The sequence below is a fragment of the Schistocerca piceifrons genome, chromosome X, assembly GCF_021461385.2.
Source record: "Schistocerca piceifrons isolate TAMUIC-IGC-003096 chromosome X, iqSchPice1.1, whole genome shotgun sequence".
In the NCBI taxonomy this organism is placed as follows: domain Eukaryota; kingdom Metazoa; phylum Arthropoda; class Insecta; order Orthoptera; family Acrididae; genus Schistocerca; species Schistocerca piceifrons.
The window spans coordinates 94,000,647-94,027,610 of record NC_060149.1 but is presented as its reverse complement, the minus strand read 5'-3'; the positions used below and the strand labels follow the sequence as shown (position 1 = coordinate 94,027,610).

Genomic DNA, 26,964 nt, shown 5'->3' with positions numbered 1-26,964 from the left:
TATTTTTATGAATGCAATTACTGTTTTCAAATAATGACTGATTCTTCGCAAAAAAATTCATCAGAGAGTAAAATGTATTGTGAGGTTGCTGTTAGTATGCCTGATTTATTAAACAGGTGCCAACATGAAGTTCAAGGCTGGACACCAGATTTTAACCCTACAGTATGTTTATGTGCAATAAATAACTCTGTGTATGGGTGGAATTGTCCCAGGATATTATTCTATATGAAATCAAAAAAAAGTAGAAGTCTGATGTTTCCATCACCAAAATCAGCAATTACATGCAGAGCAAATGTTGCTGAACTCAGGTGTTTGAGAAGAGCTGTAATTAAAAGAAAGTGTTGTCCATTAAGGTGCTGCTGCCCTGCACAATTATGACGAGCAAAATTTACAACTGAAGATACACTGTAAAAGTTAAGTAAAATTTTTCCATCCTTTCTTTGCTCAGACTCCAAAAAATATTGAAATCGCCACAAATTATTATTTGTCTCCATTTTTCAAACAAATGACATAATAAGGTTTCAAATTTTTGTAAAAACCTCTGAAAACTTCCAAGAGGGGATTCGTAAAGTGTACTAATTATAATTGTGGTGTTTGTCACTACAACTTCACATGCACAGGCTTCCTAGTCTTATTCTGGTGGAAACTACTTGTATCTACAGTTTTGATTTTGTAAATACATGGCAGCTAATTCTTTAGCCTTACTGCTTCTGCAATAGGTACACTATGTGATCAAAAGTATCTGGACACCTGGCAGAATATGACATACAAGTTCATGGCGCCCTCCATTGGTAATGCTGGAATTCAATATGGTGTTGGCCCACCCTTAACCTTGATGACAGCTTCCACTTTTGCAGGCAAACTTTCAATCAGGTGCTAGAAGGTCTCTTTGGGAAAGCCCATTCTTCACGGTGTGCTGCATTGAGGAGAGGTATCAATGTCATTCAGTAAGGCCTGGCATGAAGTCGGCGTTCCCAAAGGTGTCCTATAGGATTCAGGTTAGGACTGGACTCTGTGCAGGACTGCCCATTACACAATGTTATTGTCATGTAACCACTCTGCTACAGGCCGTGCATTATGACATTATGATCAGGTGCTTGATCATGTTGAAACATGCAATTGCCATACCCGAATTGCTCTTCAACAGTGGGAAGCAAGAAGGTGCTTAAAACATCAATGTAGGCTGTGCTGTATTAGCGCCACGCAAAACAACAAGGGGTGCAAGCCGCCTCCATGAAACAGAAAACCACACCATAACACCACCGCCTTCAAATTTTACTGTTGGCACTACACACACTGTAGATGATGTTCACCGGACATTCGCCATATCAACACCCCACCATCGGAACGCCACATTGTGTACCATGATTCGTCACTCCACACAACTTTTTCCACTGTTCAATCGTCCAATGTTTATGCTCCTTACACCAAGCAAGATGATGTGTGGCTTATGAGCAGCCGCTTGACCATGAAATCCAGTTTCTCACCTCCCGCCTGTCACAGTACTTGCAATGGACCCTGATGCAGTTTGGAATTCCTGTGTGTTGGTCTGGATAGATGTCTGCATATTAAACATTATGACCCTCTTCAACTGTTGGTGGTCTCTGTCAGTCAACAGATGAGGTTGGCCTGTATGCTTTTGTGCTGTACGTGTCCCTTCACTTTTCCACTTCACTATCACATCAGAATCAGTGGTCCTAGGGGTGCCTTAGGAGTGTGGAAATTTCGCATACTGACATATGATACAAGTGACACCCAATCACCTGATCACGTTCAAAGTCCGTGAGTTCCGCGGGGCGCCCCATTCTGCTCTCTCACAATGTCTAATGACTACTGGGGTTGCTGATATGGAGTACCTGGCAGTACAATGCACCTAATATGAAAAATGCGTGTTTTTGTGGGTGTCCAGATACTTACTTCTGATCACATAGTGTAGCTGCTAATTTATAATCTTCAATATCCAACATTTTTATTCTTATATTTACATGGTGCCCAGACAGGCAAAGACCGTCATCTAAATTTCCAGTTCTTTTTTCATCCAAGGAACCACAGATTCTGCTGAGGTGGGATGGTTTGCATGCCTCAGTGATACAGATAGCAACCACAATTGAAGAAACCTGACAAACATGTCGCTCATGAAAAGGGGCTACAGATTTTTAGTAGTTGCATGAGCAGCAGTCTGGGGGACTGTTTGATCTGGCCTTGTAACACCCAAAATGGCCTTGCTGTGCTTGTATTGTTATTGGCTGAAAGCAAGGGGAGGCTACAATTGCTACTTTTCCCAATGACATGCAAGCTTTACTGTGTGGTTAAATGATGATGGCTTCCTATTGGGTAAAATATTCTGGAGGTGAAATAGTGCCCATTCTGATCTCCAGCTAGGGACTCCTCAACAGGGTGCCATAATCAGAAAAAAACTGAAGTGGAATTCTACAGATCAGAGCATTAAAGTTTAAATTATTTAATTGGGTAGGCAGGTTGGAAAAATTGAAAAGGGAAATGGATAGGTTGAAGTTACATAAAGTTGGGATTAGCGATGTTCAGTGTCCCCCCACCCCTGACTGCCATGCGACGGGCAAGTGTCAGATTCCCAACTGCTTGGAGATTTTTTCCACTTAGAGACTGGGTCATTTTGACTATTTTTCGACCTTGACTGTCTCAATAAATATGTAAAGGTTTTTTTTACTGCCACTACCTGTCACAAACTTTGTCAACTATTGTATTACTTATGTATTTAGTGACATGTTTCGAGGGAATACCTCATCTTCAGGCTAAATGGCATTACAAAAACAACTTTACAATAAGGTCATACTGATGTTACATAATCTTTTCATAAATGCTGTGGTCGTCATCCTGAGGAAGATGTCACTTTGGAAGCTGGACTGATGTTTGCACAAAAATGTTTTGTAACGGTCACTCACTTTGTTGTTCTGGCGTGGCAGTCTCGTTGTGATGTGCTGAGGTGTTTCCCTTTCTGTGGCTCTCTTGGTCACCTTATTGTAAAGTTGTTTTTGTAATGCCATTTAGCCTGAAGATGAGGTATTACCTCAAAAAATGTCGCTAAATAAATAGGTAATACAATAGTTGACAAAGTTTGTGACTGGTAGTGGTAATTTAAAAAAAAAAAAAAAAAAAAAAAAAACCTTTACAGAGACTGGATGTTGTGTTATCCTCATTATCATTTCATCATCATCATTATTGACAAATAAGTCACCCAACCCCCAAAAACATGCATTTTTCATATTAGGTGCATTGTGTTGCCACCTACCGCCAGGTACTCCATATCAGCAACCTCAGTAGTCATTAGACATCATGAGAGAGCAGAATGGGGTGCTCTGCGGAACTCACGGACTTCGAACGTGATCAGGTGATTGGGTGTCACTTGTTTCATATGTCAGTATGCGAGATTTCCACACTCCTAAACATCCTTAGGTCCACTGATTCTGATGTGATAGTGAAATGGAAATGTGAAGGGACACATACAACACAAAATCATACACACCAACCTCGTCTGTTGACAGGCAGAGACCGCCGACAGTTGAAGAGGGTCATAATGTTTAATAGGCAGACATCAATCCAGACTGTCATACAGGAATTCCAAACTGCATCAGGAGCCATTGCAAGTACTGTGACAGTTAGGGAGGAGGTGAGAAACTTGCCATATGATAATTTCATTTTCAGTGGAATTCAGTGGCAGGATGAACAGGGCTTCTGGTATGGTGAGTTCAGGGTTATAAATTGAAAATCAAATAGAAATAAAGCAGTATTAGATCTAATAATGAGTAAGGAGACAGAAATGTGGATAAGATACTATGAGCACCACAATGAAAACACTTTCATAGCCAAGATAGGCCCAAAGCCAATACCCACCACTGTAGAACAACTTTTGTATGCCGCATAGCTCCGCATATGATGAGATTTTTTTATATATATATATATATATATATATATATATATATATATATATATATATATATGATGAGATAAAAGAAATTATTTAGATAGTTTAGTGGGAAGGAAACTTAACTGTGATGGGTTACTGGAACTCGAGAAGAGGAAGAGAATGAAAAATAGCAAGAAATAGGCTGGGGGAAAGGGATGAAAGAGGAAACCACCCAGTAGAATTCTGCACAGAGTACAATTTACTCATCACTAACACTTCACCAAGCGAGGTGGCGCAATAGTTAGCACACTGGACTCGCATCCAGGAGAACAATGATTCAAACCTGTGTCTGCCCATCCTGATTTAGGCTTTTCATGATTTCCCTAAATTGATTCAGGCAAATGCTGGGATGGTTCCTTTGAAACGGCATGGCACGGCCAACTTTCTTCCCCATCCTTCCCTAATCCAATGGGACTGATGACCTCACTGTTTGGTCCCCTCCACCAAAACAACCAACCAACCAAGCTAACACTCTGTTTAAGTGCCATGAAAGAAAGTTGTATATGTGGCAGGGACATGGAGACACTGGAAGATTTCAGAATGATTATACAATGGTGAGAGAAAGGTTTTGGAGCCAGATTTTAAACTGGAATACATTTCCAGGGACAGATATGGAGCCTGGCCACAATTTATTGGTTATCAATTGTAGGTTATAGCTGAAGAATTTGCAAAAAGGTGGGAAATTAAGGAGATGTGTCCTGGATAAATTAAAGTTACCAGAGGTTACAGAGTGTTTCGAAGGGAATATTAGGCAGTGATTGACTGAAACAGGAGAAAGGAATATGGTAGAAGACAAATAGGCAGCTTTGAGAGATGAAATAGTGAAGGTAGTAGAGGATCAAATATGCAAAAAGACAAGGCCTTGTAGAAATCCTTGGGTAACACATGAGAGATTGAATTTAATCGGTAAAACAAGAATATATAAAAATGCAGCAAATGAAGCACACAAAAGGGAATGCAAAATTCTAAAAAAATGAGATTGACAGGAAAAGCAAAATGGCTAAGCAGTAGTGGCTAAAGGACAAATGTTAGTTTATAGAAGCATGTACAACTAGGGGGAAGATAGATTCCACCTACAGAAAAATTAAAGAGGCCTTGGGAGAAATGTGAAGCAGTTGTATTAATATCAAGAGCTCAGATGGAAAACCAGAACTAAGTGAAAAAGGGTAACCTGAAACACTGAAGAATTATATAAAGGTGCTATACAAGGGTAATGATCTTGATGGCAATATTATAGAAAGGGAAGAGGAAGAAGATGAATATGATATGTGAGATATTACACTGTAAGAAGAATTTGACAGAGCATTGAAATACCCAAGTCAAAACAAGGTTGCTGGAGTAGACGACATTCCTTCAGAACTGCTGATATCCTTGGCAGAGCCACACAATACAAACCAACTCCAATTGGTGTGAAATACATACGAGACAGAGGAAATATCCTCAGATTTCAAGAAGAATGTAACAGTTTCCATTCCAAACAAAGCAAGTGATGAAAGGTGTGAATATTACCTAACAAGTTACAGTGGCAAAATACTGACACAAATTATTTACAGAAGAATGGAAAAATTGGTAGAAGCTGACCCCAGGGAAGATCAGTTTGAGTTCCAGAGAGATGCTGAAACCACGAGGCAGTACTGACCCTATGGCTTATCTTAGAAGATAGGTTTAAGAAAGGCAAACCTACATTGATAGCATTTGTAGATTTAAAGAAAGTTTTTGACAATGTTGACTGGAATACACTCTTTAAATTTCTGAAAATAGCGGGTATAAAACACTGACAGTGAAAGGTTATTTATAGCTCGTATAGAAATAAATGGCAGTTAAAAGAGTTGAAGGGCATGAAAAGTAAGCAGCAGTTGAGAAGGAAGTGAGGCAGTGTGGTAACTTCTCAGTGTTATTCAGTCTGTACATTAAGCAAGTTGTGAACAAAAACAATCGGAAATTTGGAGATGCAATTTAAGCTCAGGCAGAAGAAACAAAGACTTTGAGGTTTGCTGATGACACTGTAATTCTCACAGAGATGGTCACTTGGAAGTGCAGTTGAATGGAATCAACAGTATTTTGAAACGAGGATATAGAATGAACATTAACAAAAGCAAAATGAAGGTAATGGAATGTCAAATTAAGTGAGGTGATGCTAGGCAATTTGTATTAAGAAATGAAACACAAAGTTGCATTTTGCTATTTGGACAGTGGAATAACTTATAATGGGCAAAGTAGAGAGGATGTAAAATGCAGAATGGCAATGTCAAGAAAAAAAATTTCTGAAGAAGCCACTGAACATAAATTTAAGCGTTTCTCTATTTCTCTCCAATTTCTCTATTTTGTGATATCTGAAACTTCAGTTATTTTGATCTTTCAGCACTACCTGTCTGGATGAAGCCATTAATAAAAAAAAAAAAATTTAATTAGCTCCTCTCACATCACTAATTACAGGAATTTCATGTGTGATTATAACCTCCCATTCCTGCTACTCTCACAGCTAAAAAATTGGCTAACCTGTATGTCCCCCACCTATCACACTGTAGATCATATTTTGTGTATTACCACTTCCCACTAGCATCAACTGGTGCAGCTATAATGAAAGTTCCCTCTAAAGTGTGCAACAAGCCTCTCTGTTCGCAGTTAGCTCACTGTACAACTTTGTCAAGCCATGACTGATAATGCCACCGAAGAACATCAATAAGACCCACATTAGTGTGCATAGTTGCTCCTCCTAAAATGTCCAGGTCTCTCCTGATGTGACACATTACATTCCTAGCAAGGCTGTTACCTGCTTCTACCCTGCCAACCCCCTTCCTCCACCACTACACCCACTGCCTCCACCTCCCCCCCCCCCCCCCCAAACAACTGTTAGTACCTGCTCCTCCTCATTTAAATATCCACATATTACTTTAATATCCTCTATGACCTGGTCAAGTCTCATACTTGGCATCACAAAATTTGGGACCAGGAGTCCTGATCCTAATTTGTCCTCAAACTGTTGACCGACACCCTTCTCATGACTGCCACCTAGCAGGAAGTTAGCTTGTTTGTTTGTTTACTTATTCTCCCCCCCCCCCCCCCCCCCCCCTATCTGGTTTCATTTCTGATCTCGCTGAAATCTTCTTCCTATCAGTCTGCTATTCCCCGTTTCCATCTATTGCTGCAATCTATGAAAACAGTATATTAAGCCTATATTGGAACATATCATACCACATACCACATTTACTGCAATAATAGTCGACTCAAGGCCACAACAAAAAGCAACTGAAACAAAGTCTACTAAACTGTTCAAGTGAAATCAGGAGAACTCAGTAAAATGAATTTGCACATTATGAAATTCTTAATAAAACCAAGTGTCACGTTTGTGTATCACACATACCTTTCCAGGATTTGGTACAACCTTTTTAGGAATAATGAACTTTTTGGTAACACACTGGGCAGCTTCATGAGCAACCCGTTTCTTTCCAATTACTGGTTTATCATCCTCTTTTTCTTCCTGTAACATAACAAGCACAACATCAGATAACATGTACAACAGTTCTGTTATTTAAAAGCGAGAATGATAAATTACATTTTACACAAAGCACATATTGAATGAGCTATAAAAAATGAGGAAATGCAGGAGCACAGCATTAACATAAGTGTCTTTCATAAACTTTTTACAATAAACCATAAGTCCACATGAACTGGGGAGTACTAAATCCACCTTTTTTTTTAATTTTCAGATTCTGAAAGTCAAGTTAACATCAATAAAAACAAAAGTAAAGCATTCCAAGCAACAGATTAATTAATTTTTTCAACAAACAGTGTGAATAAGATACAACATAAACCATCGATACATTAGCGCAGAGGGAACCTTAAAGGATAAATCACCTCAGTTGTTAAATCAAATTAGCAGTCTCAAGCATTCAATTATTTCCATACACATATTTTATGCGGAGAGCGGATAGCTTCTGAAATGTTGCAAATGTGAACTTGGTAATTTTAACACTTACGGAAACTAGTCACTGGAAAACAATACTACACTTACCATCAGAACTAAAAACACGACCCCCCCCCCCCCCCCCGGTCCCGCCACCCCCCAACGCATCACCGTTTATGCATTTAATGCCACTCTTTACTGATCAAACTTGCTCCATCATCTCCTACACCCATTTTCACACTCTGCCCAGTACACAACTTCATTTTCTGTTTACAATGTCATCACTAAAATCCATCTTCCCTGCTTCTTTTACTATGGAACCCAATATGAAGTGGTGTGGACCATGATCTTCATTTCTTGGAGCCCAATTTTCTGACTTTTCAAAGTTTCTTCGTATCCACACAGCATTCAACCTTTGCTCAAATTGTCTGGTCAATATAGTTAATAGCACCTTCACAGGGGATTTTACAATTATCCATGTGTCCCAAAAATGAGGCTGTCTTTCACAGGTTGTAGCATATGTTTGATGTTCATCAGCTGTTCCATGTTCGGAAGGGACTGCAGGTGGTTTCTCAGCTGGCTCTCTCCCCCATCCCATCCCCAACCCCCAAATTGTCTGTTCCTTAAATTTTGGTAAGTACATGCTGATTTTTTTATTACAGCTATTTTTCTCGAACACTTTTTTAAGATGTTTTATTTCAGACTCTAATGCCTACAATTGGTATATATTGTGAATTCAAAACAAAGTTTAAGTATTAATTTGACACGGAAACAAGATCATTGTCTATCTCCTTCGCTGAAAGATTAATAACAAACTGGGAAACAACAATGGTGTATTCAGAATGAGATTTTCACTCTGCAGTGGAGTGTGTGCTGATATGAAACTTTCTGGCAGGTTAAAACTGTGTGCCGGACTGACTGAGACTCGAACTCGGGACCTTTGCCTTTTGCAGGCAAGTGCTCTACCAACTGAGCTCTGTTGGTAGAGCACTTGCCCGCGAAAGGCAAAGGTCCCAAGTTCGAGTCTTGGTCCGGCACACAGTTTTAATCTGCCAGGAAGTATCATATCAGCACACACTCCACTGCAGAGTGAAAATCTCATTCTGGAAACATCCCCCAGGCTGTGGCTAAGCCATGTCTCCACAATTTCTTTCAGGAGTGCTAGTTCTGCAAGGTCTGCAGGAGAGCTTCTGTAAAGTTTGAAAGGTAGGAGACGAGATACTGGCAGAAGTAAAGCTGTGAGGACGGGGTGTGAGTCGTGCTTGGGTAGCTCAGTTGATAGAGCACATGCCTGCGAAAGACAAAGGTCCCGAGTTCGAGTCTCGGTCCAGCACACAGTTTTAATCTGCCAAGAAGTTTCACAATGGTGTAGTTGTGATGCTAGTTTGACAACCAATCATTCAAATTTACATGTTTGCTTTGCTACAAATTTTTATCTGTGCGTTCCCTGATAGGCTGTAGCTATACATCTGGCTGTTACTTAGGAAACAAGGAACAATCTTAAGAGAAAAATAGGCAAGAATCAATGGATTTAATACTTTTTTTACTGCATTTCTTTCTGTCTTATGGTGGCGAGGTTTGTCCTCCACAGTCTGTGAATCGATAAAAGCATGCAATAATCTCTTTGTCCAGGCAGTATTTTATGAATTTTCTATGAACTTAGCAAATGCATTCTTCCAAGCCACTGTTTCTGTTACTGACAATACTATAGTAATGTGGTGAATTTTCAGAGATATGCATCTAATTTTTAACGTATATAGCAGCCGAATTATTTTAAATGTACCTATATGTATCTTTTGCGACATTGGAAACAGTCTCTGAAGAGGACTTCAATGATGTAACGTGTGGAATTTGATCAAATAATAACAAGGTAACAGCGCTGCAAACCACTGTCCTGCTGTTAGGCGAATATATCCCCAAAATGTCTATCCCACTGTATCAAACCTTGCAAACAAGTAACCCTAGTGGAGTTTGTGTATTTCCTTGTGCACTCGAAGCCCATGAGTCTGTGCTCTGCTGTTGTACTGACCAGACTACTACTCGTGAAGCTATTCAGCCTTTCACAATGTATATGACAGTCAAGAAGAGGATACGATTTTCATTTATGGCAAATATTGTGAAACTATTACAGCAGTGGCTGCTGCATGCTGAAAGATATCCTTATCATATCAAGCCCTCAAACTCTGTCTTTGTAAAATTAAAAAAAAAAAAAAAATCAAGAAATAGGAAGTTCAATGAATAAAATATGCTAGTGAAAAAGAACTACAATTGATGAGAAAAATGCAAGTAACATACCAGCAGCGGTAAAACAACCCATATGTTATTGCAACACACCTTTAATGTGCCAGTGGGATAAGCCAAATGGGTGTTCTGCAAATATTACATTCCAATGCACTTAATCCTTTCCACGTTTTGCTCCATCAACAGTGTCATGGCGGTGACTTTCAGACTTGGTTACATCTCTCTGAATGGTATCTACAAAAAATTTAAAGTGATGTGGAGCTCCTATACAAGATATTGATTCTGGATGAAGCATCATTTACAGACCATCAGCAACTCAATCATAGCAATATGCACTACTCGTCAGTTGAATATCTGCTTTGGCTAAAGGAAGTGGGTAAACACCAACCTCTGTCTATCAATATGTGCAGCAAACATCTACTGCCCATACAGATATGCTGCCACAGTTACTGGAAGACTTTCCACTCACTATAAGGCAATCCATGTGGTAACACCATTACGGATGTCCCATACATTCAGTGTGCTATCTGATGCTGGGGGAGAAACTGAGCCAGATCAGACTGCACCTTCTGCCAGGATAGTGGCTGCTCCTTCAGCAAGGTCTGGACAGGCGCGTGGGGGTAGGGGTTTGTTAGTTATTGGGAGCTCCAATGTTAACATAGCGGCTAGAGCGGGGAAGAAGTCCAACGTTCACTCGGTGTGCTTGCTGGGGGGGGCTTGTCCAGGATGTGGAAGAGGCTCTTCCAGCAGCTATCGAGTGTGCAGGGTGCAGCCAGCTGCAGTGTCATTAATGAATATCTTCATAGTCAGCTCCAAGCATTCACCGCGGGACACAAAGATATTGAGCATCTTTGGTTGCTAGAGAAGTATGTGCCTAGCAAAAGTATAGGGGATAGGGGAGAGAAAGGATCCACCTTGGTACAACAAACATATTAGGAAGTTGCTGAGAAGCAGAGAATTTTGCACAGGCGTTTTAAACGTAGTCACTGCACCGCTGACAAACAGAAATTATGCGAAATGAAAGCAGCTGTCAGAAGGACAATGAGAGACTCTTAACGAATTTGAAAGCAATACTTTACCAGCAGATTCTAAAAATAACCCCAAAAAATTTCGGTCGTACGTAAAATCAATGAATGTTACAAATAATTCCATAACTTCTCTTGCTGACAGTACGGGTAATGTAACTGATGATGATAAACAGAAGGCCGAAATTCTAAACCTAGCTTTCAAAAACTCGTTTACAATAGAGGACTGCAGCACCATTCCCCCTTTCAATTATCGAACAAATGAAACGATGGCTGACATAGTGTTTAGTGTATCTGGATTGTAAAACAGCTAAGATCCTTAGACGCCAGAAAGGCATCTGGCCCAGACGGTATCCTCGTAAGATTTTATGTTGACTATGCTACAAATATAGCTCCATTCTTATCCATTACCTATCAGAGATCACTGGAACAGCGGAAAGTTCCACAGGACTGGAGGAAGGCCCAGGTCATAGGAATCTATAAAAAGGGTAGAAAATCGGATGCATATAATTACCGGCCAATTTCACTGACATCGATTTGTCGTAGAATCATGGAACATATTTTGTGTTCAGACATAATGACCTTTCTAGATTCTGAGAAGCTCATCTGCAGAAGCCAGCACGGTTTTAGGAAACAGCGGTCATGCGAGACACAACTCGCCCTCTTTGTGCATGATATACAACAGGCTCTAGATACCGGCTCCCAGGTTGATGCCATATTTCTCGACTTTCGAAAGGCGTTCGGCTCAGTTCCGCACTGTCGCCTACTACAAAAAGTGCGCGCTTATGGTCTATCCAATGACATATGCAGTTGGATAGTAAGTTTTCTAACAGACAGGGATTAGTATGTTGTCCAGAATGGGGTAACTTCAACAGAAACAAGAGTAACTTCAGGTGTGCCCCAGAGCAGCGTAATAGGTCCTCTGCTTTTCACGATTTACATAAACGATCTGATTGATGATATTGACAGTGGCCTTAGACTGTTTGTCGGTGATGCTGTAGTCTACAGGAAAGAAGTATCACATGAAAGTTGATGAGGATTTGCAGAAAATAAATGTGTGGTGTAACGACTCGCAGTTATCTCTCAATATTAGTAAGTGTAACCTACTGCGTATAACAAGGCAAAAATCCCCATTAATGTATGAGTACAAAATAAATGATCAGTCTTTGGAAGCAGTAACATCCATCAAGTATCTGGGTGTGACTATTCAAAATGATCTCAAATGGAATGATCAGATTACACAAGTAACGGGTAAGGCGAACTCTAGATTGCAGTTTATTGGTAGAATCCTGAAGTGATGCAGTCCTTCAACAAAGGAAATAGCTTACAATACGTTAGTTCGTCCACCCTTACCATTTGGGTCTGATTCAAGAAATTGAGAAGGTCCAAAGAAGAGCAGCAAGATTCGTGACTGGTACATTTAGCCATAGCGAGAGCATTACAACTCTCATAGAAAGTTTGAAGTGGAACACACTTGCAGATAGACGACGCGCTAAACAGAAGGGGCTGCCCACTAAATTCCGAAATCCAATCTTCACCTAGGATGTAGAGCATATATTACTACCACCAACTTTCAAATTGCGTAATGATCATCATTCAAAGATAAGGGAAATAAGAGCTTGTACTGAGGCGTTCAGACAGTCGTTTCTCCCTTGCACAATCCGAGAGTGGAACAGAGGGGGAGGGGGGGGGGGGGGGGGGGGGATATGACTCAGGCGCAAATTGTGCCCTCCATCACACACCGCTTAGTGGCTAGCAGAGTATATATGTAGATACATTCCGCAGAGATAATTATAGACCATCTCAACAAAACATCTGGATTGGTCATTCAGGAAACACAACAATATGGCCTGCACACTCACCAGACTTAACACTTCTAGACTTTTATCGGTGGGTTTAGATAAAATTCAACATGCAGTATTGTCTGTCCAGAAATCCTTTACAGCACGTATCAATACTCAGTATCAACATCTTGAGCACTTGATATCACAGTCAAAATAAGAAACACACAATTCATACCTGTGTTAACATGTTTGCTTACATTTGGTACAGTGGGGCAGATGTTTTTGAGACCTCTTCTTCTGATGAAGGGAGAGTGATTTGTCGCACTGTTTGTTTTCTTGTTACTATTTGATCAAGTTCCATACGTGTTTTATCACTGAAGTCCTGTTCGAAGGTTCTTCTCATACCATAGAAAAAATATACACTTCCATAAAAAAACTAAAAAAGAATGTTTCACAATTCAGCAGCTATAAACGTTAAAAATTACTTGTGTATGTCACAAAATTCTCCATAAGTCTGCTATAAATTCTCAAAAACTGCACCTCAACATATTTACTCATTCTGGATATATATTAGGTGGCCTGTATTAGCTGTCTCACTCTGTAAAGAGGCAGAGGCTGAGAAGCTTCTCAAATGTTTAACATACATAGGCTTGGTAGTTTTAATATCTATGGAAACTAGCAGCCATAAAAGAGAGCCGCACCTACAGCTGGACCAATGAAATAAAAGCAAAGGTAACATGGCCAGTGAGCTTCACACAATCATTTCTGCAGCTACTTTCACTTTTTATGGCCAGTCTTACTTGCTTTTCTATGTCCAGTGCCCAATTCCACATTGTGACTTAAATAATCTTAATCTTCAGTAAAGTGGTTGTCATGGAGGTGCATTATAGAATCCAAATATGGGGTGGCTAAGGACGGGATCCTCATTTCATGAAACTAGATTTTATGGTCACTTTCAAAACTGTGCTCAATCATTGATGATTATTTCAATCACAGATTTAAGTAAAATTCACATTCTGCACACCATTCAGCCAACTTTTGAATGGATGATATACTGAACACCATTTCATACTGTCTGAACTTATGACAAAGTAATACAAGTACACGCTGAAAAGGAATGCCCTCGAATTTTTTAAATGAAAATTCTTAATGCTTTTTAAATAAGATAAATGTTATTAACATTCTCCAGCTTTATTCTCCATGTCTGCATATTTATTCCTCAACATAGGCACCCAGGCGACGAACACATTTCCCCCAACTAGAGACCTCTCCCAACTAGCGACCAGTTTGGTGATGCCATCACTGTAGAATATTTTACTTTATTGGCGGAGCCACAACCTCACCTCTGCTTTCACCACTTCATCACTAACAAAATGAAGTTTTTGAAGGTGGTCTTTCAAGTTCTGGAAATGGATGAATACTGGATTGTACCAAGTAGGAAGAGTATGAAAGATGATCCATGACAGTGAACCAAAGGCATCAGATCATTGTATATGTCGCAGTGCTCATGTGTGGACGAACGCTCTGAATTCAAAACTTGATTACAGCATGCTGTTTCTCATGCACCAACCTAGTTAAGTAACAAAAAATGGTTCAAATGGCTCTGAGCACTATGGGACTTAACATCTGAGGTAATCAGTCCCCTAGAACTTAGAACTACTTAAACCTAACTAACCTAAGGACATCACACACATCCATGCCCGAGGCAGGATTCGAACCTGCGACCGTAGTGGTCGCGTGGTTCCAGACTGAAGCGCCTAGAACCACTCGGCCACACCGGCCGGCAGTTAAGTAAAACACTACCATGTTACACACTACAATTCAGAGTCCTCTAATGGCAGAGGTCAGCGAATATGTATACATGAAGGATCAAGATGTAGAACATTTATAACATTTATTTTATTCAAAAAACTTTACAAGTTTTCACATACAAAATTCGGAGGCCTTACATTTCAGCATGCCTTCATATACCTGTATGGCAGGGAATGTTATGAGATGACAATTGGTACAGAAATGTGTTCCCACTGTTGTCTATGGTGCAATCCAGTTCCTTTTATACAATTTTTCTGGTAGAACGATGACACTTTCTTAATATAACCCCATGACGAAATAGCACTGCAGTGGTTTCTGGGTTGAAACTGGAGTTCTTGCTACCAATTAAAATCAAGCTTATTGATCTGACACTAGGTATAGCTGTTTCTCGCCACTAGTTTCCATACATGTTCACAATGCTGCTCTAAGTCTCCCTGTAAATCTCTTCTATAAAAAAATGAAAAAGAAATTATCTACTTGATTTACATATTTCACTATTATGTTCTTGTGGGACTGCAAGGGATTTCAAGTATAGAGAAACATTCATCCTGCTACTTTGCATTAATCACATTATGTGCAGTTTTCTGTTATCCATTACATAAAACTATGCTGTGTATATAAAAAAAGTATCCTTCTACATATGATTTCCTGCCTAATAGGTTGGCATGAATAGCTCTTAAAATTTATAAGTACATATTATATTTCATCTATCATTTTCAACACTAACTTTTATTACGGACAAGTATGTAACTAATGACAATGATGAAATGATGATGTAAAGTAGTGCTACTACAGTTACACCATCTATTGATAGACTGTTTACCTAACAGACACAAAAGGCGATTCCTATCATTACACTGTAAGTTTTCTCCATGTTAGGTCATTGTATCTAGTTGGTTTCTTGGTTGGTTTGGGGTATTGGGAGAGGAGGAGGGGGGGGGGGGGGGGGGAACAAACACTAAAACCGTTATCAGACCCATCGGATTAGAGAAGGATGGGGGAAGGAAGTGGGCTGTTCCTTTTCAAAGGAACCATCTCGGCAATTGCCTGAACTGATGTAAGGAAATCATGGAAAACCTAAATCAGGATGGCTGGATGCGGGTTTGAACCATCATTCTCCCGAATTTGAATCCAGCATGCTAACTACTGTGCCACCTCACTCGGTCGTATCTTGTTGCTGTTGCTATTTTGTTTAACTTCATGGTTTTCCTGACTATTTTAGACATACATGTCAATGTTATATTTAACACTTACGTAAAATGGTACGTATTCTTCTATTAAAAATAACTGTTGTGCAAATATGTTGCAACTACACTGTTTATTTACGACACGTATTTTTTGTGTACACTATTTACTGTATTTTCATCAGGTCATTTGAAGAAGTGCAGAGCCCGAAACACGTAATGAGGAATAAAACAAACAGATCTAAAAAACATGTTGTACCTGCTTTTTCTGTGATCATCCAGTGTTTTCAAATTCCCTACAGTTTTTGTAATTTTAATAGACACATACATCCACCAAGACTTCCAGTCAAATTTATGATCTCTGAATTAGTCCAGATGTGGATCGTCCATCTCTAGTACGTACAGTCATGAGGATGAGTCACTAGTCATTGCTTGGGCAGCTCAGTCAGTAGAGCACTTGTCCGCTAAAGGCAAAAGTCCTGTGTTGGGATCTCAGTCCAGCACACGCAGCTTTCATCTGCCAGCAAATACCATTTGCAAAAAGAAGAAAGGGAAAACTTTTTTTATAGAAATCATTTTTTCTCATAATATTCACCTTTAATGTATACATACTTACTCACAAATTTGAACCAATAATTATGGAAACTTTTTTTCCACTCTGGTATTGGTGCCTAAAATCTACCATTTTGCAACAGTTCAAAAGCTTCTTGAGTTGATGAAAATCACTGTCCTTGCATTTTTGTTAGACATAATGAAATGAAAAAAAGTCACCAGGCACTCAATCAGGTGAATACAAGCAATCAGACATTACTTCAGTTTTTTTCCTCCATCTTATAATCAACTGTTTAACGTGCTGTGTGGCGACTGGCATTGTCATGATGATGAACAATCCAATATTTACAGTCCATCTTCTCAATTTTGTTGATGACTTGTGTCAAACAAATTGTCATATGCCATTCATCACTGACAGTTTGCTCATCTCCTAAAGTGACGACCACAACTCGTCATGCATTAACCACAGAAATAAGCAATCATTTTCTAGTAAGTGCTTTGCAAATAAACCACATTTGTCAGTTTCGCTTCATCTCAGAATAGCGAGAACCCGATTGTTGCTCATTTTCCGGCACATATAAATATATCCAAATTATATCCTGTTACAATATCGCATCCCAATTTTGCATTTATATGGTCAAATTTTATAAGCATTTCCTCACACTGTTTTTGAGCTCCAGTCAAATTGTGCAGAATCCTTTAGGAACTAATCTTTTTCACTGATAAATGTTTGTGTGAAATCAAATTTATAGCAGTCTTTGATATGCTTACAGATACCTCTATCCTGAACTTGCCAATCTTCTTCCGTTGTGTCGTGCACAGCGTCTATGTTATTTTGTAATGGGAATCAAATTTGATTAACCTTCACGGAAGTGCGGCTGTAACAAAATTCTGCAAACTGCTTGTAAACAGTGTTTTCTGAAAATTATTGATTGCCTAAAGATGAAGGAAGCAGTTTGAGGCATTGTTATTGAGTTAGGCATTCATAAAAATCATCTAACGTAAACCTTTGTGATAAATTTCCATTTTTTCACAACAGTTTCTTTAAATTCTCATAGTAAACAATCTACATGGCCAATTTCTCAGCTGCTATTGTTTTAACAACAAATGACAATTTGTAAACTAGTAGTAGTGTCGCATCTCAATTGTGCTACGTAGTGGACATTGGTAAAAACTTACAAGGCAACCCTGATACAATCATACATAGATCTTCACAGAAACTTTATTGTCTCACAAAATCATTTACTAATAGGACCCGGTATGGCATACTGGGTAGTGAATATTACAGAAACAAAAGTAACAACAAGTGTTCCCCAAAGATGACGATGGGACCACAATATACACAAATAATTAATCAGATAGGGTCAGTGGCACTATTAGATTGTTCGTTGACAGTGCTGTTAGCTACATGAAAGTGCTGTCACTGGATAATCATATAGAAGTTCAAAAATCTTGGACAAAATATGCACTTGATACAATGAATGACAACGCTCTTGAAATATACATCAATCGAAAATAATGTCCATAATGAAAAGAGAGAACCCAATAGTATCTAATTGCAAGTTCAGTGGTGAACGTATGGGGGGAAAACCCACTCACAATGGAAATATTTCAGATCTTGTAGCTACAGGCTGGCCTGACCTTAGAGAAACCTAGGTATAGAAACAGAGATTAGTGATCCAGAGGTCATCACAGTCATAATAGTTACTCAAGTTAGTAAATCCACGATAAAGGCTAACGAGCTTTTCCCCACAGTAAAGAAAAGATTGGCAGTTGTTTGCATTCTTTTTAGACAATGAATGATCATAATTTAGTTCCAATACGATTGGCATAAAGGAATTATGGGTAATGTTTAATCCAATTGTAAAATGCACTCTGGAGTACTATGTACCAAATAATCAGATGGAAAAGACCATTGTGGTGCATTACCAAAATTTGGAAAATGCCGAGGAAACAGAGACTCTGGCTCTCTTCTTTCAAAAAGAACATGGAAATCTTTACAGACAAACACTGATAGGCATTTGTGTGTTTATAAAAAGACTGGTACCTGAAGCACACAATAATATCACCATCATACATTAATGACAGATCTTGGTGAAAATCCTAGAAAATCCTTGTCCTACATAAAACTGCTTAGTTAGTTGAAGGCTTCTATTCAAGTACTCACTGGCTGTGCTGCTGTGGCAACAGAAACTAGCAAAAGGAAAGATGCAGACCTAAGTTTCATATTTAAAAAAAAATCGTTCATGCAGGAGGGTTGTACAAACATATCACCTTTCAGCCACCACACAGAATCCCGTACAAATCACACAGATAGGCATCACTGACACTGAAAAGCAACTGACAGAGATCAAAACAAATAATTCGCCATATACGGACAGAATTCCGATTCGGCACTAGCCCAGGTAATAGTCCTAAACAACAGGAAAAATGAATAGGTGCCTCACATATATTAGAAGGGCAAAAGAAGAGAGCCGCAAAATTACTGACGAATTTCATAAACAGCAGTTCATTGCAGAATTCTTTACCACATTTTAAATTCAAATATAATCAGTTTCTTTGAAGCAGAAAATCTTCTGCCCACAAATTAGCATAGATTTAGACCTGAACAAAACTCAGCTTGCCCCTTTCTCACGTTATCCTGTGAAACGGCGATGAAGGACAACAGGCAGATTCCATATTCCTAGACTTCTGGAAAACATTCAACACAGTGCCACTTGAACACTGTTAACATTAACAAAGGTATGAGCAGAAGAATAGGTTCTCAGATATGTGAGTGGCTCAAAGACTTCATACGTAATAGAACCCAGTACACTGTCCTGGACAGTGAGTATTCATCACAGACAAGGGTATTGTCAGAAGTGCCCCAGGGGAGTGTGATAGTATCATTCTTGTTCACTATGTACATAAAAAAATCTGACACACAGGGTGAGCAGCAATCTGCAACTGCTGATGACTATATAACATATGGGAGTGTTATCATTGAGTGACTGCAGGATACAGGATGACTTAGATAAAATTTCTGTTTGGTGTGATGAATGGCAGCTTGCTCTTAATGTGGAAAACTGTAAGTGAATGCAGATGAGTAGGAAAAATAATCCTGCAACTTTCGAATACTGTATTAGTGATATTCTACTTGGCACAGTCACATCAATTAAATATCTGAGCATAATGTTGCAAAGTGACAAGTAAAGAAAAGAGCATGTAATGTTGGTTGTAGGGAAGGTGAATGATAGACTTCAGTTTATTGGTAGAATTCTGGGGAAGTGTGGCTCATCTATGAATGAGAGTTCATACAGAACACTTGCATCAGCCATTCTTGAGTATTATTCAAGAGTTTGGAATTCTCACCAGGTTGGGTCATATGCAGCCAGATTTGTTACTGGTAGGTTTGATCAGCACATATTATGGAGATGCTTTGTGAACTCAAATTGGAATCCCTGAAGGGAAGAAGGTGTTATTTTTGCAAAATGCTAATGAGAAAGTTTAGTATTTGCAACATACTGCACATCAATTCTATAAGCACCAATGTAGATATTGTGCAAGAACCACGAAAACAAGATACGAGAAACCGGAACTCATACAGTAGCTATACTGTGAGTGGAATAGGAAAAGGGGTGGCTGGCTGTGATACAAGGTAACCTCCACTACACACTGTATGGCGGCTTACAGTGTATGTAAGTAGTTGGGGACATAGGTATAGAATGTCACATTATTTGAAAAATTTAGGGCAATAGCAACAAATATATAAAATGGTAATCAAAAGGCAATGGGAAACTTAGACTTGTTGTAAGCATTCTGGAAAACTAAAGGATATCTGTAGAGAAAATAGCACATGTGATGCTGGAGCAATCAATTCTAGGGTACTACTACATTGTTTGGAGACCTTACCAAGTTGTCATGACCACAGATGCACTGCTGAATTGTAACAGGTCTGACAGATCCAGTCCATTAAATGCACATGGTGATAAAGTATTTGAGATTACCGCTCAGCTGCAGATCATAGAAACCATTTGACCCAACTAGCTGGATGACTAATGATGTCAATACAGTCATGTCAGTTATGCCAATCTTTATGACAATACTTTCCAATTTTTGGCAAACTCATTCACTATGAATTATTTTTGACCTACAATTACTCTACACAGATGTCTTCCCATGATGTATCTAGGCCTTCATAACCCTAGATACACCCTCTCTCAATACATCTAATATGACAGCAGTATTTGACCCAGATGCTCCAACATCCATAATTCATTAAAAGTAAGGGAAGTCCCCTCGTTTTGTCTAACCCATGTTGCATCAGAACGAAAAGGAAAATACTTAACACTTTGGAGACCGAGCCTGAGCATAGCTTGGCCACAACTTTGTGTTAAAAAGACTGCACATGAGTATCTGTTGGGCCACAATTTTCTCAACATGCAAGCCACCTATTGATCAAAAACTGGACTTGTTTCACATGAGAACAAGTACGGAAGTCTCATGACCTGTCCCTTGACTGGTTCTGCCTTCTGTTATCAATTTCTAGAATTATTTTGAAAGAAACATTAGAGAAAGTAACAGCTGTTGTCATGAATGGCTGAGCTAAGATGATTGAATTGAATAATGTGATGTATCTATGCATTAGATTTTGCAGTTTTCTGTAATCCTGCTACAAATATGTCACATTTGTTGAGAGAGAGCAAAAAATTTGGACCTCAATACAGATAAATTTCTCAATAACACATCGTCCACTTTTTTGTCCAGGGGATAATTATATTTTCTGTCAATGTTGTTTTTAATTTGTAATCCATCAAAGAGCTACAGTAAACATGAAAAATAGATCTTGAAGCTTGGCCCTTTTTTGGTATGTGTTACTCCTGAAAATCCATCAAACGCATACATGCCAGTAATGCTTTAAATAACAACATAAATAGCCAGTTTCCTTGGTCTAATATTCATCTACATGGCCAGTCTCAAAAGTGTTAACATATGCCTGTAGTACTACAGACTAGACTGTTTCACCTCAGTCACAAATGCCTCAAAGGGTATGTATGATAAAAGCGTAAACTGGCGAAAATGTGTTCACAATATGACTGCTGTTGTCATTTAATAAATGTCTGTCTAGGAGATATTTAGGGTGGAAAGCAAGGGATGAAGTAGTACTTGGTATGAATCATAGTAAAGACAGGTTATGAGAAAGACTTTACAATTAAATTGCAGTATTTTCAAAATGGCCAAACTGACAAAACAGACCTGCACATTACGAGTGGTTAGTAATGCTTATACAAACACTCCCCTCTGTCTTTCAGAGTTTAAAAGTTCCTCATCAACCTTCCTTAAAAATGTCAAGTTTGTTTCCAATCAGCTTCTTCATTGAGCAAATTTTGTAGCCACAGAGCACAACTAGATGATGATGGTGCTGTAAATGTTTATCTCTGTTCTATATGACTGTGCTCTGGAATAGATAAATCACTAATGCTGTCAAATGTACTCTGAAGTACTTTCTATCAAATGAAATTATAAATTATCAATACAGTAATCGTTCCAGATTTTAAGTCACAGTTTAAACATTTCTCAATTCATCAGCAGAAAAATCACCAAAGCCAGTATTCCATATGTTTCCAAAGTGACTGGCAATTTGATGCACACCTGCCTTCCTTTCCTGCCAAGATAACATCCAGATGCATTTAAATGTGGCAATTACACATTAATAGTGGGATTAGCTGAGGTTTCTGATTATTTACACAACATAAATATTGATAACAGCAGCACCTAGTAATTGGATGATGATACTTCTCATCTTCTCCCATTTCCCTCGTGGTAGTATTGTTGTACTGTATTTATTTTCCCGATTATTGATTTTTTCCCCGACTACCACATCCTGATTTCTAGATTATATATAATTTTATATTATCACTTTTTATTATATAAATTTAACTGAGAATCTTCTCTGCCACACTTACTTGAATGTTTACAAACATAATTTAGTTCCTCAACCAAGTTATTTTTCCACATTTCCATTCACACATCTCCAATCATCCTCATTCATAGAGTTCTAAATGGCACATAGGATAACTGCTGTGGCAGATGCATTTGCCATGACATCGAATAATATGGCCGTAGCCTATGATTACACAATTAAATGCACAATTTTTTTCAGGTGTTTTTGGTCTGTAATCTAAGTCAGGCCATTTTGGTGGGCTCCATTTATCCATACATATGCAAATGGCTTCACAGCTGCGACTATACAGTAAAGGAAACAAAATAAAGAGAAGTTTTATTTCATCATATAACAGCAAAGTTGGTAAAGTGTTATCATGCCGACAGAAATACTATATTTTCCTTCTAATATTACATGCCTGCTTTCACGCAAATATGAGTTTCATTTCTGCATAATTCCCTGGTCTACTTAATGACTATTTTCACTGACATGGGAGCAGCTAGTGGAAACAACAGTAGTAACTGTTCTGCATACAGAGTTTGCTTTAATATTTTTCTTACATACTTCTGTGGTGAAGTGAATAGTATCTGTGTTGAGTAGCATTTTTTAAACTTTTTTATATGTTTGTACAGTTTGAGAGAGCTGTCTGCCTGTGTGCTGAGCAGCTGTATTCAGTAAGTACATATATAACAGCTTGTAAGTACATATATAACAGCTTCTGGTCTCTCACTGTTTGTGATTTTCTTTTTTGTAGTATCACCTTTCTAATGTTACGCTTACATAGGAGAGTTATTCGGTCGCCTAGAATTGGAATAAGGTAAGGTGACTACGTTTGTGTGAGTGAGCACTGGACAGCCAGCCTAGAGTCCAGGGCCTAGGGCACAGCGCGGCCAGCCCCAGCTGAAGCAACCAGTACTGGTCACCCCAGGTACAACGGAGGTCAGCACGGCCAGATGTTGGTAAATCCAAGAGCAGGGAGCCCGTGTAGGGCCGTTGCTCACATGCACCAGAAATGGTGCAGAATGAGGCAAATCGCAGAATATAGGGCAGTCTTAAATGTGGCCATTTACAACTCTTAGAAATTCAGTAATAAATCACAGTTTCATAACAAATAAAATCTGGCTATATCTGCCACATAAGAAAAATGATGGCACAGCCCATGACACAATGGTTTCAATACGTAAAAAACTATGAAAGTTAACATTTTACTGTGACTAAATATTTCCACAATGAACCTTAAAATTAACAACTTTTAAACATTTCATCCAATTAAAACAAATAATGCCTCGAATGAAGCATGGCACTATAGCTTACATCTCTGGAAGCTACACATCTGTATCTATCTTATTAATTGACTTACTACTTCTTTATATCTTTTTCATTATGCAAATGTTCATCCACAATAATATAACAACTGAATGCAGCATGAATATCCCATATCTTGTCATTCTTGTGTAACCACTTAAAGAGTATTTTACTATTTCTGCCAGTAACTTTACTTAAAAGTTGGCAATCACATGTGTTACTTGACATCACCACTGAAAAAAGTGCCAAAAGATGCTTCTAACAAACCCAAGTAATTGTTTGAACACTATTTTACTGTCATTTATTGTTATCACATATGCATGAGAATGCTGACTTATTTATTAATGAACAAACTATGATTTATTGTAAATGGTCTGAGTGTGGCAGAATGTTTAACATTTCTTTATTAAACATTGTACAGTATGTTGGTTTATTGATGAAAGTGGTCAAGTTGAGCCAATTCATGTCTGAAGAACATAAGAATGATGTATTTTTGGTGGGGATTGGAGTGAAACAGTGGTGGAACACTACTGGAGTCATATGGAGATAGACTTTTTTTGAGTGGAGAGCTCAAGGAAGTGATTCTGGACACTTTTATGACAGGGCTACAAGGAGGCAGATCTGCCAGAAGTAACAAGGTTGACTGGTTGGAAGAAAGGTGGGAGGGAAGACGGTAAGGGAGCAAACAACAATGTCAGCAGTCCCTCGATCCAAAAGTGGTGTATCCAGAAGTAGAGACACCAACTGAAAATGATTTCTGATCTAGTGTGTGTGTGTGTGGGCGTGCGCGCACACGCACTGTCTAATCCTGATGAAGGCCGACAAAAAGCTTACTTGTTGGACAGTCTCTCTGTTGTGCCTATCTGCGCCTCAGCATCTCTGCTATACGAGTAGTAATCTAATTCTTTTCATAATACTGCCATTATTCCATCCTGGATTTTCTATTATTTCAACTGGGTAAGTTGATGCATACAAATCGATCACTGGGAGTTTTAACGAAAATCATCATGCTCAAGAGATGCTTACCAGAACTTTTACAATGGGATCTTATAAATAGTCCAACAAATTCCATTGATGAATTATTAGATTTTATTGAAAACTAGTTAGGCATTCAAGGTGGGATTCCATTGCTTCTGTTGAGTGGGCAGCCCATAGAGTTACTGTCCTTACAGGACTAGTTAGTCTCTGTAAAACTATGACAGGAAAGCATTTTTTAATGTATTTTGTTAAGTTTGTGCATTTCTGTCTTTGCATTAAAGCTTGTGTCCCTACACACACTGTGTTTTAAATGAGTGGATACCTAGCAACTTAAAAAAAACCGGAAGCTTTTAGGTCGTTGTCAACATTCTTTTTCTTCGTTTGGGGTCACTTGGAAATCTAAACATGCAAAAACCATTTTTGCAATGGTTAGTGCAGTTTACAGCTGAGCAACCAGCCATATTTATGATGAATTCTTCAATACAGTTACTTAGAGATCTCTACTTGCATCATGACTCACATGTAAATTAGTACAAATATTCTATACACTTTGGGAAACACGGCGGACAGTTCAGCTCATGTTGTAGGAGTCTTACACTTCTCCTTGATGTCACTATGTCATGTTCCCAGGCTCCAGGAGAAATACAGGGATAGCCTACAGCACACTTCATGCAAATGTTACATCATTTACACATCACATGCTTTACTGAAAACTGAAAGAGAGGTCTATCGGCTTTCGCGATTGTTTGGTTCATAACACGCTATGCAAAAATGACGTTAAAAACAGTAAAATTGACCTCAAGTAGAGAGAAGTGGAGGTTATACCTTTCTTTACTTCAGGATACGTTGACCCCGAAGTTACATCGCTTATAAATTTGTAAAGCTCTGTTTTTATGTGGGCTGGGCTGTGAATAGGGGAGAGATTAAAGTGTTGGCAATATTTAATTCCGAAACTTACACAAAAAGTTGTACTCCCTATTCTTCCTAACACGCCTTAATCAACCCTGTAAGTGAAATGACTTAGTGATTAACAAAAGCTGAAGCCATCCAGCCCTCAATTATTCAATGACATATGTATTCAACAGTATTCGTTAAGGTATCTTAGCAAAATAAGCTTATTTTTAGAACCTCTGAAAACTAGTTTCAGGAGTTGTTCTGTAATTAAAAAGGGTGGGGCATCTTATGCCCAACGAATAAATGCTGTGCCAAAACACCAACACATTGAGGGTCACTAGAAAAAGCGTCGCTGTTGGCAAAATGTGTTGTAATAAAATGACGAAAAGCGTAATATTGGTGGTTAAAGATGTACTTGAATTGAAGACGTTTGTTAGGAAAAGAAGTGTCCTAAAAGAATGCGTTCGTTTATTGCATTTTAAACACTTTACAGATGGCTGAGACTAAGTTATCTTTTCATACTGTTGCAAATGTGTTAGTCTTTTCTATGCTTATTATACTGAATGATAGTTTGCCTTACTGGGTGATCGACGTAAGAAGAAGATATATAGTGTTCATCAAGCACCCAGCATCGAATGTTGAAGAAAGGAGTTCCTGCGGTCAACGATAAGTGCGTGTAACGTCAAAATGACGTCAGGTTTGCACAAAGTCTAGTGAACTGTAGGTTACTCGAAAGACAGCCGCCCCCCCCCCCCCAAAAAAAAGTAACTTATGACGTCACACTAGTCCACTTATCGCGGAACGCTCGACTCCTTGGGTCAACGGAAATCATATGTACTAGAAAAGGTATCCACCAAAGGTCTTAACTTTGTCGTGTGCTATCGAGAGCTTGCATGCATTTAAACAGGCAGTCAAGAATTATTAAACTCGTCTCAAACAGATACTCGCGTTTATCGTTAGGGGCAGCTCGGTCCGAAACGATAATAACCAATAGCAATGGCATTTCACGGCAATCGGGATGGGTCACGTGCTGTTGCTTGCTCGCCATTTTAGATATTCTGCACTGGACTTACCATATTCTGTTGTTCCCTTATATGACAGTATACCGTTTCAAGCCAATGGCGCATTGAAAATTTATCACAAACGTCATTCTCGGTAGATTTATTATAATTAAATGTCGGTTAACGACACATCAGCGATAAAAACCCTTTAGGAGATCCAAAGATGAACAATGTTGAGGACTGGATTTGCATGTGACAGGCGTTCGTCCACATGATGCCTCTTTCCTCGTGTGCACTCGCTGACGCACGAGATAAATTACTACACAAAAATATTTGGAAAGAAGGGATGAACGCACAGCGGTTCTCGTGTCACAAGTTCTGTCACTGCGAAAGCAGTCTGTCATGAACCCCCTTT

At 38.9% G+C, this 26,964-nt stretch overlaps 1 protein-coding gene across 1 annotated transcript in view; it reads right to left on the bottom strand.

Annotated features, from left to right (window-relative positions):
- Window positions 1-26,964, bottom strand: part of LOC124721796 (RNA exonuclease 1 homolog) — a 225,800-nt gene that overhangs the window by 103,947 nt on the left and 94,889 nt on the right. The window contains exon 4 of the mRNA XM_047246918.1: window positions 7,308-7,424. Within this exon, the coding sequence (XP_047102874.1) occupies window positions 7,308-7,424 (117 nt within the window). The remainder of the gene's footprint in view (window positions 1-7,307; window positions 7,425-26,964) is intronic.